At 48.2% G+C, this 12,149-nt stretch overlaps 3 protein-coding genes; 1 reads left to right on the forward strand and 2 right to left on the reverse strand.

Moving 5' to 3' along the window:
* Positions 1 to 3,655: 3,655 nt before the first annotated feature.
* GSTUM_00004755001 (uncharacterized protein) lies at positions 3,656 to 5,887 on the reverse strand. XM_002836537.2 has 4 exons: positions 5,649 to 5,887; positions 5,150 to 5,580; positions 4,254 to 5,084; positions 3,656 to 4,179 (listed from the first exon to the last, which is right to left on the reverse strand). The coding sequence occupies exons 1-4, from the start codon at positions 5,815 to 5,817 to the stop codon at positions 4,111 to 4,113; spliced, it is 1,500 nt and encodes a 499-aa protein (XP_002836583.1). The 5' UTR covers positions 5,818 to 5,887; the 3' UTR covers positions 3,656 to 4,110.
* A 216-nt stretch (positions 5,888 to 6,103) lies between these two features.
* Positions 6,104 to 6,565, forward strand: GSTUM_00004756001 (uncharacterized protein; the record flags this gene model as incomplete). The annotated part of the gene is made up of 1 exon (XM_002836538.1): positions 6,104 to 6,565. The coding sequence occupies one exon, from the start codon at positions 6,104 to 6,106 to the stop codon at positions 6,563 to 6,565; it is 462 nt and encodes a 153-aa protein (XP_002836584.1).
* An 83-nt stretch (positions 6,566 to 6,648) lies between these two features.
* GSTUM_00004757001 (uncharacterized protein) lies at positions 6,649 to 10,619 on the reverse strand. XM_002836539.2 has 2 exons: positions 10,044 to 10,619; positions 6,649 to 9,975 (listed from the first exon to the last, which is right to left on the reverse strand). The coding sequence occupies exons 1-2, from the start codon at positions 10,202 to 10,204 to the stop codon at positions 7,014 to 7,016; spliced, it is 3,123 nt and encodes a 1,040-aa protein (XP_002836585.1). The 5' UTR covers positions 10,205 to 10,619; the 3' UTR covers positions 6,649 to 7,013.
* Between the last annotated feature and the right edge of the window lie 1,530 nt (positions 10,620 to 12,149).

The raw sequence follows: 12,149 nt of genomic DNA on the forward strand, positions 1-12,149 counted from the left end.
TGAGGCTCATTACACCGGGAATACTAGGTAGTGTGAATCAGAACACTGATGGTTCGATACAGTGAGACGTCCAAAACAGTGGCTTATTGCACCCAAGAATTGTGATGCCATATTCCATGTGCTCAGGTTATCTGTACATGGGCAGGGAGGGCAGTAATGTTCAGGTGTAGCATTCAAGTCAAATGCTTAGTCAAGTTAAGGAGAGAGGAAGAGAGTATCATCTTGGTGGAATAGGAGTTGGTTAGATTGATAGTCTAAGACTTTTCCTATCTCCCTAGTCTCTTGACTCTGGTATGTATCTAGGTCTGGCCTTCTGTAACAGCTGCTATTCATAAAGGTTTTTAAAGTCTTCCAAACCAAAACAAGACAAAAAGAAAAATGTCAGAATTGCTTAAAGGCGTGATAATTGCCTTCTTTTAGTGCTTTTTTAATTATTCTTTAATTGAAAGACTAGTGTAAGGATCAGAAAGTACCGTCCAAATATTTCTAAGGCAGTTATCAGAACACAACTATATTTTTTTCAACCTTCCTTATTCTCGACAGCTCCCAAAACTATGTTGACATAATACAAGTTCAATTCACTATTCTTGGAAGAAGGATTTGTTTCCATCTCAAGAGGAGGTATGTACTATATAGTTTATCCATATAGACTGTAAATTTTTATTTCTATTTGCTAATTAACAAGTATAGCTTCGCCAATCTATCTGTCTCCATGTCAATATGTTACCCTTTAATTACTTCCTGCAAAGTCAGAACCTGTTCAGATTGCTAGCTCGGTACTAAGTAAGCTTACTAAGAAGCCTTCAGTTAAAAGCCTCTAATGGACAAACCAGAACTAGAATTGGAACTTAACTGATTGATATCGGATTGTGTGACATAATGAGTGTACTGTAGACAAGCAAGGGGTAGCTAAGCAGTAGCGAGTATTTCACTACCCATAGAAGGGGGCTACCCGAGTGTTATCATTGTAAGCAAAAGTACAAAAGTGTCTCATTAATGGTTTGGACTTGTTTCCGTAAATTGGAGTGTGGAGAGCTTGATTGTCTAGACAATAAAAAGACTTTAAATGCAGAACATTACATTAACATATTATCGAAACAGCTACTTTCCTTTTGGCAATACCTATTTGGTATAGAGTTTGATCCACTTTTCACACAAGATGGCATATGAGTCCAGACAGTAAAGATATCCATGGACTTCTTTGAGGATCATGGTATCATCCTGTACAAATATCTTCTAAACTCCCCTGATGCAAACCCAATTGAACACATTTGTGTATACATGAAGTTTGTACTACATAAGATTTATCCTGATGTAGTAAAACTGGTATATCCACAGACAATTCAGAATTGATTGGCTGAAATCTTGCCTAAGGTGTGGGAGGAGATCCTTGAGGGGTATTTTGTAGCAATACTTGATACTATGCCTGACAGGATACTGGCAGTTATTAAAGCAAAAGGGTGGTACACAAAATACTAGTGATAGCATCTCTTTAGACTTTTGATCACATGGCTTCGGTGGGTCACTAGGATGGTATATTTCTGATTATGTAATTAGGCTTGGCATTGAGACCTGCTTGCGAAGACTTTTGACAGGTGACTGGAGCACTTGGTGTTAAGGCATTCCCAAATAGGAAATCAAGAGCAGTAGTTGCAACAGACACGGAGCATGTTCGTATCATACGTTGGTTTCTCATAATACTATCATACCTTCTTGCTGTCTAAGCCACTCATGAGCAGTCCCGCATTCTTATCAATCATGACACATCACAACATACTCCTCAAGCTGCTTCACTCCTCTCTCTTTACATTTAATCGCTACCAGCAGCTCTAAACACATGAGATTGTTACAGTCAACCATCGAGATACGACATGTAATTAAATAAATAAAAAAATCCTAGGAAGAGTAATTAACTGACCAAGAACCCTTACAGCAGCGGCTTGTATGACAAGCAACAAATAAACCGCTTTAGTTGGAACAGTCTCGGAGTATGTTCCGCCTCCTAGGGCTTGTATATAGTAGAAGAACCACTCTATAACTATTGAGGCTACAAGGGCCATAATCTTCGGCTCCCAAGCCCGCATTCTCCATCATGTGCATCAGGAATCCGCCCCATATCCCATCCAAGCCTCGATGATCAGAGTTCCTCCACTCAACCCGCTGGTACCTCCCCCAACATACGACCTCCTGAAAACACTGCTCCTTACCACTCCCCCCCCTGCACGTTCCAGTCATCTACGAAGCAAACGAGTTCGTTGTTATCAAAACAACACCCGAAAAACACTCCAGTCTCGTGCGCTCAGCCCGAATTCCACTATTTTGGATCCGCAGAGGCAGAATTAAACAACTGCGAGTAGATATTCTCGCGAAGCGCTCCTATTTGGAAAACCTAGCAGGGGCAAGGACATCCAAGTAGAAATTTCCCATGAACTCCTCGCAAACAGATCCACCGATCACGAAATGGAAAAAGACTAGACCGAAAACAGGGTCGCATGTGGTCCGGTATGACGTGCCAAATCACCCGAGATGCACTGGAGTATCCAACTCAAAGGTTTTTCCCGACAACCCCGTCATCCCCCGCAAATGGGGAGGTACTAGAAACCAAGACTCAGAAACCAAATAAGCTTGTCCCGAGTCCCATCCTCGGAAAACGAAAATGTCCGGGCGAGTGACAATTCATGAAGACGACCATCACACGCGCCCCCCCCAGCATTCAAATGCCCAACCCTGCCAGCACGAGCCCTGTACACATACGCTCTTCACTTTTTCCACCCGAGCCACGCAACTACCGACAGATGGATGCCCTACAGCGTGCACGAGAGAAAATATCGCAAGGCGGAACCCGGAGTCAGGTTGGGAGAGTGAGATTAGGGGTGTGAAGATACAGCCCTGGGGGGAGAGAATATATGATGTGACACGATATGTTTTGGTGGCATTCAGCAGCAGAAGCGTGGCTTACAACCGGCGACTAACAGGAGCAAGGCGGTGCAACACTCAGAAGGGGCACTAGACAGAAGGGAAAGAAACCAAGAGAACACGCAGGGAATGTTATATCTATCTACTTCCCCTCATCTCATCGCAATAAGCCACCAATTGACCTACTCGACACACACTCATCTCGGAAACAAGGAACGGGAACCGGAAGCGTAGGCGTGCGTAGAATGGCAATTGGAAAATTGGAAAATTGAAACAAACTACGATAGCATACAATACAGGCTACTCTGGCCCGAAGGAAGGGAATAAGGGAAGGAAAAGTAAAGAACAGCAACAGCGAGAACTAACCAGGTGATGCAGGTTTGTTGTTGGTATTCCGTCCATGTTCTTGCCTTCCAAACAACCCCCCGCTCAGCGTCACTAGGAATTAAGATAAGAACGATTTGCCTTGGCGTGAAATTGGTCTCCAGAAATTCTCTCGACGCCGAATTCGGTAGTTGTCATCGCAATCGTCCGCCAAATCATGTCATATCCTGTCTACCTATCTCCAGTCGTAGTAGATAATCCGCTATCGCACAGGTTTCTCTGGTCTTGGTTTCATGACTAACCTAGCGTACCTTGACCCATTCCCTCACGAACTCTTCCCTGAATCCGATCCGACTGGTTGTGATCGATTAATTGTCGTTCGTGATCGTTCGCTCAGTCGTAAAACGTGCATGTGTGAGGAGGAAAGTATGATATGATGCGCGCAGAAAAAAGGAAACAAAACTAACAAAAAACCAGACCAAACGACAACAAAACAGGACATTGCAACACTTAAGAAAGACTACGACTGACCGCCATTAGGTTTTTGCATTTTGCGTTTCTTTTCATTTCTTTTTCTACTCGGTCTCTTCTCATCTCGTCGGTGGGTAGACAGTTGTAGAGTGATAACGAATGAGATGCCTGGTCGATAAGATAAAAAGGAGTTTTTGAAACAATTGTTACTCGCCGTTGTGTGTCCCGAAGCCGTAGGGCATAACGGAGGTCGGGGGAAGAAGCGAGGAAAAATGGTAAACGCCGAATAAAACCCCAAGAACAATATGGTGAAAATAAGCCACAGGCCTCCACACTCACTTTCTCTCAATTTCAATTCCCCCCGCCGGTAAGGTAAGGTAAGGTAAGGTGCTCACGCAACTAATTCGAAACCTCAACCGTCTTGGGAGGATGATACTCGTACCTCGGTAGCATTGCTCTCTTTTCATCCTATAGCGACAAATGCTCGTTAGCCATAGCACTTGAAAAGAATTAGAAGAGTTTGCGGGGGAGGGAAAATTCACGGGACTGATCTCATTATCCGCATACACCATTTTAGTCTCCCTCTTAGGCTTCTCCCTCTCGCCCTTTTTCTTTTCGGCAGGTTGGGCGTCGGGAAGACGACTCTGGGTAGTTTCCAGCGCGGGCTTGTTTTCCTCGGTGATGGGACCCCCGCCTCTGCCGTGCGCGTGACCGTGGCCGTTGGTGTTGTGTGGCTGATAACTATGGCTCACGAGCTGCGGTTGCTGCTGCTGTTGTGGATAAGATGGTTGGTTATATGATTGCGGTAGAGGGCCGTTTGGTGTGTAACCCCCCGCTCCGGCGAAACTAGAGTTAGCTCCACCGGTTTGAGGGTACATTTGACCTTGTCCTTGTTGCTGCTGTTGGTTCCAACCTCCGCCCCCGCGGCCAAAGCCGGGATTGTTCATGGGTGCACCGCTGAAATTAGGTCGGGGTGGGAGTCCAGGCGCGTTGGGCCGTGGGGGAAGGCCAGGAATTTGGTGGGGCTGAGGGAGGGAAGATGGAGCACGTGGAATATGTTGTTGCGGGGGCGGTGGTCCCTGCTGGGATTGGAACTGATTGTGCGGATTTGGGTTATACCCGGGTCCACCATTTGGACCAAAAGGAGGTTGTGCAGCATGAGGACCCGAAGGTTGAAAGTTGGTGTATCCCGGACCAGGTGGAACGGGAGCTCCTCGACCAAAAGATGCCGGGGGTTGCTGGAAGGGTGGTTGATGATAAGGTGCTGGATAAGTTGCCTGGCCCTGCGGAGAATAGACTGGTGCAGCAGGGTATGCAGGTGCCTGCGGAACTGGATACGCACCCTGTTGAAAAGGGGCCGGGGCCGGATTTTGCTATACAATAAGATTAGCCACCACTCAGCTCAACCGCTACCATGAAATGCAGGGAGACAACATACAAATCCAGCAGCCGGTGGCTGCTGCTGCTCATACCCGCCCGCTTTCCCTGGACTCGCACTTCTCCCACCCACAGCTGACACTGGGCTCACACCCCCCGGCCCAGCGCCCGCAACTCCACTGCCTGCAGCCGCAGCAGCCATGGCCTTCTTATGCGCCTCCAACTTCTTCTTAATATTCTCTGGGTCCAAGTCCCTGCTAATGTCGACCTTTGGCCTCTTGGGCGTATTCCCAGATTGCCCGCTCGCCGCCCGGCGATCGGCTTCTCTCTGCGCTACGGCAGCTAGAATTCTCTGATTGTGCGCATTCACCTCATTCTCCGGTATCCCCTCTGTCCCGAATATCTCCAGGTCTATCGATTCCCGACCTGCTAGGGCGTTATCCACGGCTTCAAGTTGCTCCTTGTGCACTTGTTCCATGTGGACGCGCAGTCCTTCGTTCACATCAGCTGGGCACTAGGAGGGTGAAATAGGATAAGGAGAGTGAAGGAGTATTAGATACCGCCTGCTGTATTTAACCGCCGTCCGCATCGCTCACACTTGTAATGCTTTGCTTTTTGATGTGCGATTAGTATTTTCAAGTCGTCAAAGTCACGTTCGCAGTAGTAGCACCATGGCCGGGCGAGGAGGTCCTCAGCTTCAGGATTTTGCCTCTTCTTCTTTTTCGTCATGGTTGGCGATGGTTGACGACGGGTGCTCAAGAAGGGAGATGAATTATTATTTTTCCCCACAGAAATTAATAAGGGAGGAGAGGAGAGTGAAGGACCAGAAAGGTGTGGGAAAATCGAAGTGGTTGGTCAGGTGAGATGGTGCTGTGCTAATTACCCTAATTGGGGGATTTGTTGGCTTTTTTTTCCCCTTTTTGTTCTAATTTGTGTGTTTGCGCCTCGGGGTTTTAAACCTCTCGGCTAGGAAAAGAAAACAATAATAATAATATTATTATACCACAATACCGGTATGAGTAGATACCCTTCTGTATGGGAACACACCTCAAACATCCTCATCACCCTCACATACAGCAACAACGACAGCCTTTCTAAAATGTCATTATCTCAAATTTGTATGGTATCATACATAATATTATACAAAAATCCATTCTGCATTTGCCCTCCCCACCATCCCCTTCCTGAGCCCAAGCCCTACTACTCACACCGCAACGCAAGCACCCTCAGCCGCTTTCCTGCTCAAAGCTTTCCAACCGTACCGTTACGTGAAGAAAACCACTTCTTCGCCACCGCGTCCTGCGGTAGAAGGTCTGTGGGGGCCGGGGTTGGTGCTCTTTTCTTGTATTCGTTGCTAGAGCGAAAATACTCCTTAACCGGGAGGGACCTTCATAGTTCATGCCTGGGCTTGTTTGCTTACTTGGGCGCGACTCCGTGTGTTCGACATTTTTCTATACCATCAAGTTTCTCAGTATGATAGGAGTTGCGTCTACGAGTAACAGATTGATAAAAACTACGATACGTGCAATTGGTGTGCCGTGTGATGCTTGTAAATCGAGGTTCGTGTATGTGAGAATTATTTCTGATACATGAGGAGCACAGTGTAGGTAGTCTATCTACCAAAGATAGACCACTTGCAAGTACTATTAGGCTATAAAAGTTGTGCAATTAGCAAGAGGAAAAGAAGACAAAAGATAAAACCCAAAACCAATAGTCCTTCTAAGTAAGCCCAAGGCAATTCCGCCTTGATATAGTAACAGAAAAGAAATGTAACCTAAGAGACAACTACCGGAGGGCGTCACACTCCCTCCAGAAACCAACTCGTATATACACACCTCACTCACTCACTAACAGAATGGAAATAATGCCCACCCAAAACGATAACAACTATCACAATAACAGGAACAAATAACACCCAAGCTCCCCTACATAATAACACACCCCATCTTATCCCCCGCTTGCTCCTCAACCGCCCTCCTTTGCCCCCTCCTCTTCTTCCTCTCACGAACGTTCGCAGCGGCGCTCCTTTCCGGCCGACTCGAGCTCCTCCTAATGCTCCCGCAAACTCCCCGGCCTACGCGAATACTTCCTGCACCGGCACTACCACCACCAGTATTCCTCACGCTGCCGCTTCTCGAGCTTGGACCCCGCCTATGTCCGCTCTCGCTAGGCACGAGTAATGAAGAATTCGGCGCATAAGATTCTTGGAGGTTTACCCTACGCCCACTGGAGGGCGAGCGGCCTGGACTTGGTCTGCGGGTGGGCATTGGGCGGTATTGGGCCGAGTTGCGTCTGTTGGTTGGGGATCGTGGTTGTGGCGGCAATCGGTCCGGGAGGAGGCTGTTGCCGTAGTATGCCTGTGGTGGCTGAGGTAGTGGTGGCAGGGGGGTTGGTAAGGGTGTGTAGTGACCTGCAGGGTCGTTGTGACTTTGTCGTGGTAGTGGCGCCGAAGACTCGCGATACATGCCTGGCACTGAGCCAGCTGCTGGCGGACTGGTGAGGATGTCACTGGCACTGCCACGCCGGCTATATTGGTTGTGCTGTTGCGTCGCCATATATACTGGTTCCTCAGTTCTTGCAAAAATACCCATGTGCACTGCACCAGGGTTTCCCACAGCGGGACTAACAGGAGCGGAACGTGAGTGGGAGATATCGGCGTAGGAGTGAGTGGGTTGAACGCTGAGGTTGGGCTGGTTATTTGTGGAGATGCGGAAGACACTAGGTCGGCGCACTATCGCCCCAAAAGTACTCCGTGTACGACTGAGAGCACTAGAAGCACGCGGTGGCTCCTCGGATGCATCGGCAAGGCTGTTGAAGCGTGGGGGGCCCTGTAGGCTCTGAAGAAGGTGTGGGGGTAGAGGGCGTTCGTTGTCGTTCTTTGGGGTATAGGGTGGCGGCGGAGGAACCCAATCTTCCTCTTCACGGAAGCCTGGCATCGTCTGGTTCTGTAGGGGCCTGCCATCCGGGCCCACCACCCGTAGATAGCGAGCACTTGTAGCAGTTTGGGGTACATTTCTCGCCGCTGATGCCGCTCGCTGTAGGGTGCCCCGAGAGCGTGGGTCACCGTGATAGTAAGGAATTGCGTCCATACCCTCATATCCAGCATCGTTCTCATCAAAAGACGAAAGCCTAGAGATAGCAGAAGCAGATGATGGGCGCGGAGGAGACGGTTGAGGCTGTCTCGAAACCGGTGGCAGAGGTGGACTAACACTACTAGTATCACTCCTAGCATATCGCAGTGCCGACTGTCGTTGGTCACCTTTTCTCTGCTGCGCAACCGTCCTACGCCGAACGAGGTCTACTTCTACCTCGATGTCGTTCTGTTGCTCCTCCAATGTCTCCACAGGTCCTTGAATCCCATCTCCAATTTCCAGCGTCATAACCGTCGTCTCACCCACTCCCGGCCGCCTTCCAAAATCATAGAGCATGACCCTCCCACCACCAATAGCCAAAAACTCCTCTTCCCCTACCTCCCCAAGTAGACCATCAACCCCGCCCCCAGCCACTGCGACCAAACGTTCCGTACCATTCGCACACTGAACAAACCTCAACCCAGCTAACGAATGGACCTCACTGATCTCTCGTCCTCGAATGAAGACATTCCTCATTTTGTCGCAAAGAACCTGCCACTGCGGAACATTAATGGCCCCCAGTTGACCCCTTTCCCATGTCAACCCCCCCGCTCCACTACCAGTTCCACCATTCCCTGCAGTACTATTGCTTCGTTCGGGTGTTGCCGACACGCTATTCACACTGCCCCCCTCAGACCCCTCAGGGGGTAAATCCAACTTTCCCGGAATTCCATAAACCCACACTTTCCCGCCAAATCCTGCGGCAACCATCCGACCATCTCTGGTCGGCGCAGGCAGCGTAGTTGGCGGAACAATTCCCAGGCTCTCACTTGAAGGTCCGGTAAAGTACGTATGCCCATTGCGAAGGTCATCGACTCTAACAGCGCGGAAAGTCTCATACACACGGTCGTAGGTAAAGGTCCAGGTGTTTTCATCCTCTGCATGACTCCCCTGCAGCAAGCTAGCATGGCTACTATCACGGGAGCTCCTAGGGAATAAGACTTGGGTGGTCCATAGTTGCGCCAATCCCTCCATAGGCAAATCTGTGGAAAAGTGCTGTGCTGAGACAATTACCGTAGTCGGCGACCTGGAATTAAGCGTCGTCCCCAGTAAAATGGTCCCATCAGATGAGAAGGCCAAAGAATCGACAGTATCACAATTTACTGCCCGGCGATCTGAAGCGACGGCATCCGGGAGTAAGGAATAGACTTCTATCCCCCCGTTGTACGCCGCACCCAGTACTTCGGCTCCTGGTGAAAGAGCGATGGTCCTTGGCTCGTTCTCCAGAAGGATCGCCTTCAAAATGCGCGCCTTGTCCCGGGTGAGATCATATAAGGTAACGTGATGATTACTAGAGAGAACAGCAATAGCGGTCCCGTCGTCGACAATAGCGGCAGATACCGGTCTTTTACCAATCTTTAGCTCCCGCTTAACATCCACCTCCGGCTTAGATAGGTCAAGCACAAAGATCCGACTCGAGCTAAACGCCAGAAGATGTCTCCCTCTCGGCGAAAACTCAAACCTGAATGGCTCACCACCGGGGAATGCAGCAGCTGACGAAGAGGCCTCGCAAATGAGCTGGATTTCGGTGATCTGTGGGTGTAGGATAGTTTCAAAGAGCTCCCGCCGGGCCTTTGCCGAAAAACGTTGAATGAGGTTGGGGAGTGAGTCCTCGCTCGGCTCATCCGGAACATCTACTGCACCGGACTTTCGCAACTGGTGGGCGTAGAGAAGTGGAGTTCGTGATGCTTTGTGCCATGTTGAATTGACAAGGGTTAGAGAATCGAAGGTATTAGGATCAGCTGCATACAATATTCTACTCTCTATTAGCCTTCGGAACTGGGGAAAGCACCCAACTAAACTTGTAGAAACAGTAGAACAGACTGTTGTATAATTTCTCTCGGCAGCCTCTCGAAACCCGATCCACATTCCTTCTCCTTTCCCTTCCCCTTCCCCTTTCCCTTCCCCTTCCCCTTGAAATCAACATTTTGGGGAGACAGCGGTAGTCTCACCGGCAGCGGCTTCTTTCGCACAGGAGACGCCATGGTTGAGCTTTTTTTTTGAAGAAAGAAAGAAAGCACAGGAAACTTTTCTATCTTATCTCGGTGGGTGAGAAGTTATCAAGGTATGATTTTTTAAAAAAATAATAATAATAAAGAATTCAGCGACAAAAGGATGGATGGAATACAACAAAAGGGAAAGAGGGAAAGAATAAAACAAGAACGAGTGGCCAAGATAAAAAACAAAACCAGAAACCAATAAGCAGGGGGTGAGTATCAATAAAAAGAGAGCTAAAACAGTAAGAGTGCTATTAGTGAAACAATGACCGCCAACTGTACGAGTAGAGGGCGCAGGCCAGAATAACGCGATGTATATCTCGAACTTCACCTCCAGCGGAGCTTGCCAGAGACGGGGTCCTCTTTTGCAAGCTCTTGTCTGCCAAGGATGGAAGGAGGACAGGTTATGGAGCACTGAAGGAGGGTGGTGGGTGATGGAGATCGCAAGGAGGGGTGGGGGAGGGTTAGAGAGGAAGGCACGAGGTTGTAAGAGCACTAGTCAACGGGTACGAGTACCGTACTCGAGTACTCGTACCATCCGGTTCGTACTCGTACAGTGCACTCCCGAGATAGGATAGTTTATCAAGCAAATTTCAGCCCTTCACCACCTCAAGAAAAAATGTGTAGCACACTAAACATGGCTCAAGACATCCCCTTACATGGGGAAAGCACCCAGGGGGTAGACCCAAGGTGATACAAGTATAAAAATTAATGTAGAGTAGAGAACCGCCGCACCTACGAGTAATTCTTCTTACAGGTCAAACGACCGGACTAATAGCTTACCCCAGGTGAGCAAGTTCAAACTTATCATCAAGGAATTAACCTACCCTAGACTACCTTTCCAACCAGCCAACCCACCCTGGTTTACCCATCCATCCTAGGCTGTACGAGTACAGTAACTCTAACACAGCCCTACCGGTACTGGGGCTTGAACTTCAGTATCGTCCTGTGCTCCTATGATGACACCATCAACACCAACACCAGCACTGCGTCAGCCTCCTCCTCCACCGCCCTGCGAATGATCATCTCCATCCATCCCTCAGAGCGAGAACGGAAGGGAGTACCGGTATGGATTAGCGAGGCGAAAGAAATATGAGCCCCTAGTTGAACCGAGTCTTCAAGGAATTTTACCGATGACACATCATTTTTCACAGCGTTACAACGAGGGTTTTATTCTTCTTCCCAACTCTTGCTCCTCTTGCTCCTCTTTCATGAAACCATTTTTTTGTTAAATGAGCCAACCAGAAGCCCCACAACTTAAGGATCATTGCTGTGAGGGAAAAAGTCACTTGCCAGAAGCTTATATTTATATTGCACTCTCACTACGTCTTACTCTCCATATGTTCCCCACATCCTATTCCTACCAAGGAGGTCTAAGGAACTCTCCAAGCACCCTCCTTGCAGGCCCCTCCGGTCCTGGAGTCTCCTTGAGGTCTGTTCTTCCCACATTTTTTTAGCCCGCGTCTGGTCGCCACGCCACACTGTCATTACTAAGTACTTGTATTCTTTCGAGAGTGGGAAAAGGACTGTGTATTTGCAGTGCTTTTTTTTTACTCCCGTTCCAAAGAAGGGAATTTTCAACTTGATAGTATAACATTCAATTATTCAATTTTCTATAGTATGTTATTTTCGAGTGGAGTGTCACCAAAACTCAGTAGTTGGAACTATGACAAAAATGACAAAATCATCCAACCCATACTTTATAAACCTTCATTTTAGATCAGGGGACATGAACATGGATGCAACTGTATTGTTGAGAATGGTAGCGCTTCTGGAATGCAACTGGCAGATGTAGGATGATACAAGTATCAAGAAACTAGTACTGAAGGGATTATATATAATAGGCAGTAGGGTATACTGTAGTAAAAGAGTACCTTAGTTACATATTCTAGCATAACATGAAGCATAACATGTTCTTCCTTGCTAAAAGGTA

This window comes from Tuber melanosporum (assembly GCF_000151645.1).
Source record: "Tuber melanosporum whole genome shotgun sequence assembly, scaffold_15, strain Mel28".
Classification (NCBI taxonomy): Eukaryota; Fungi; Ascomycota; class Pezizomycetes; order Pezizales; family Tuberaceae; genus Tuber; species Tuber melanosporum.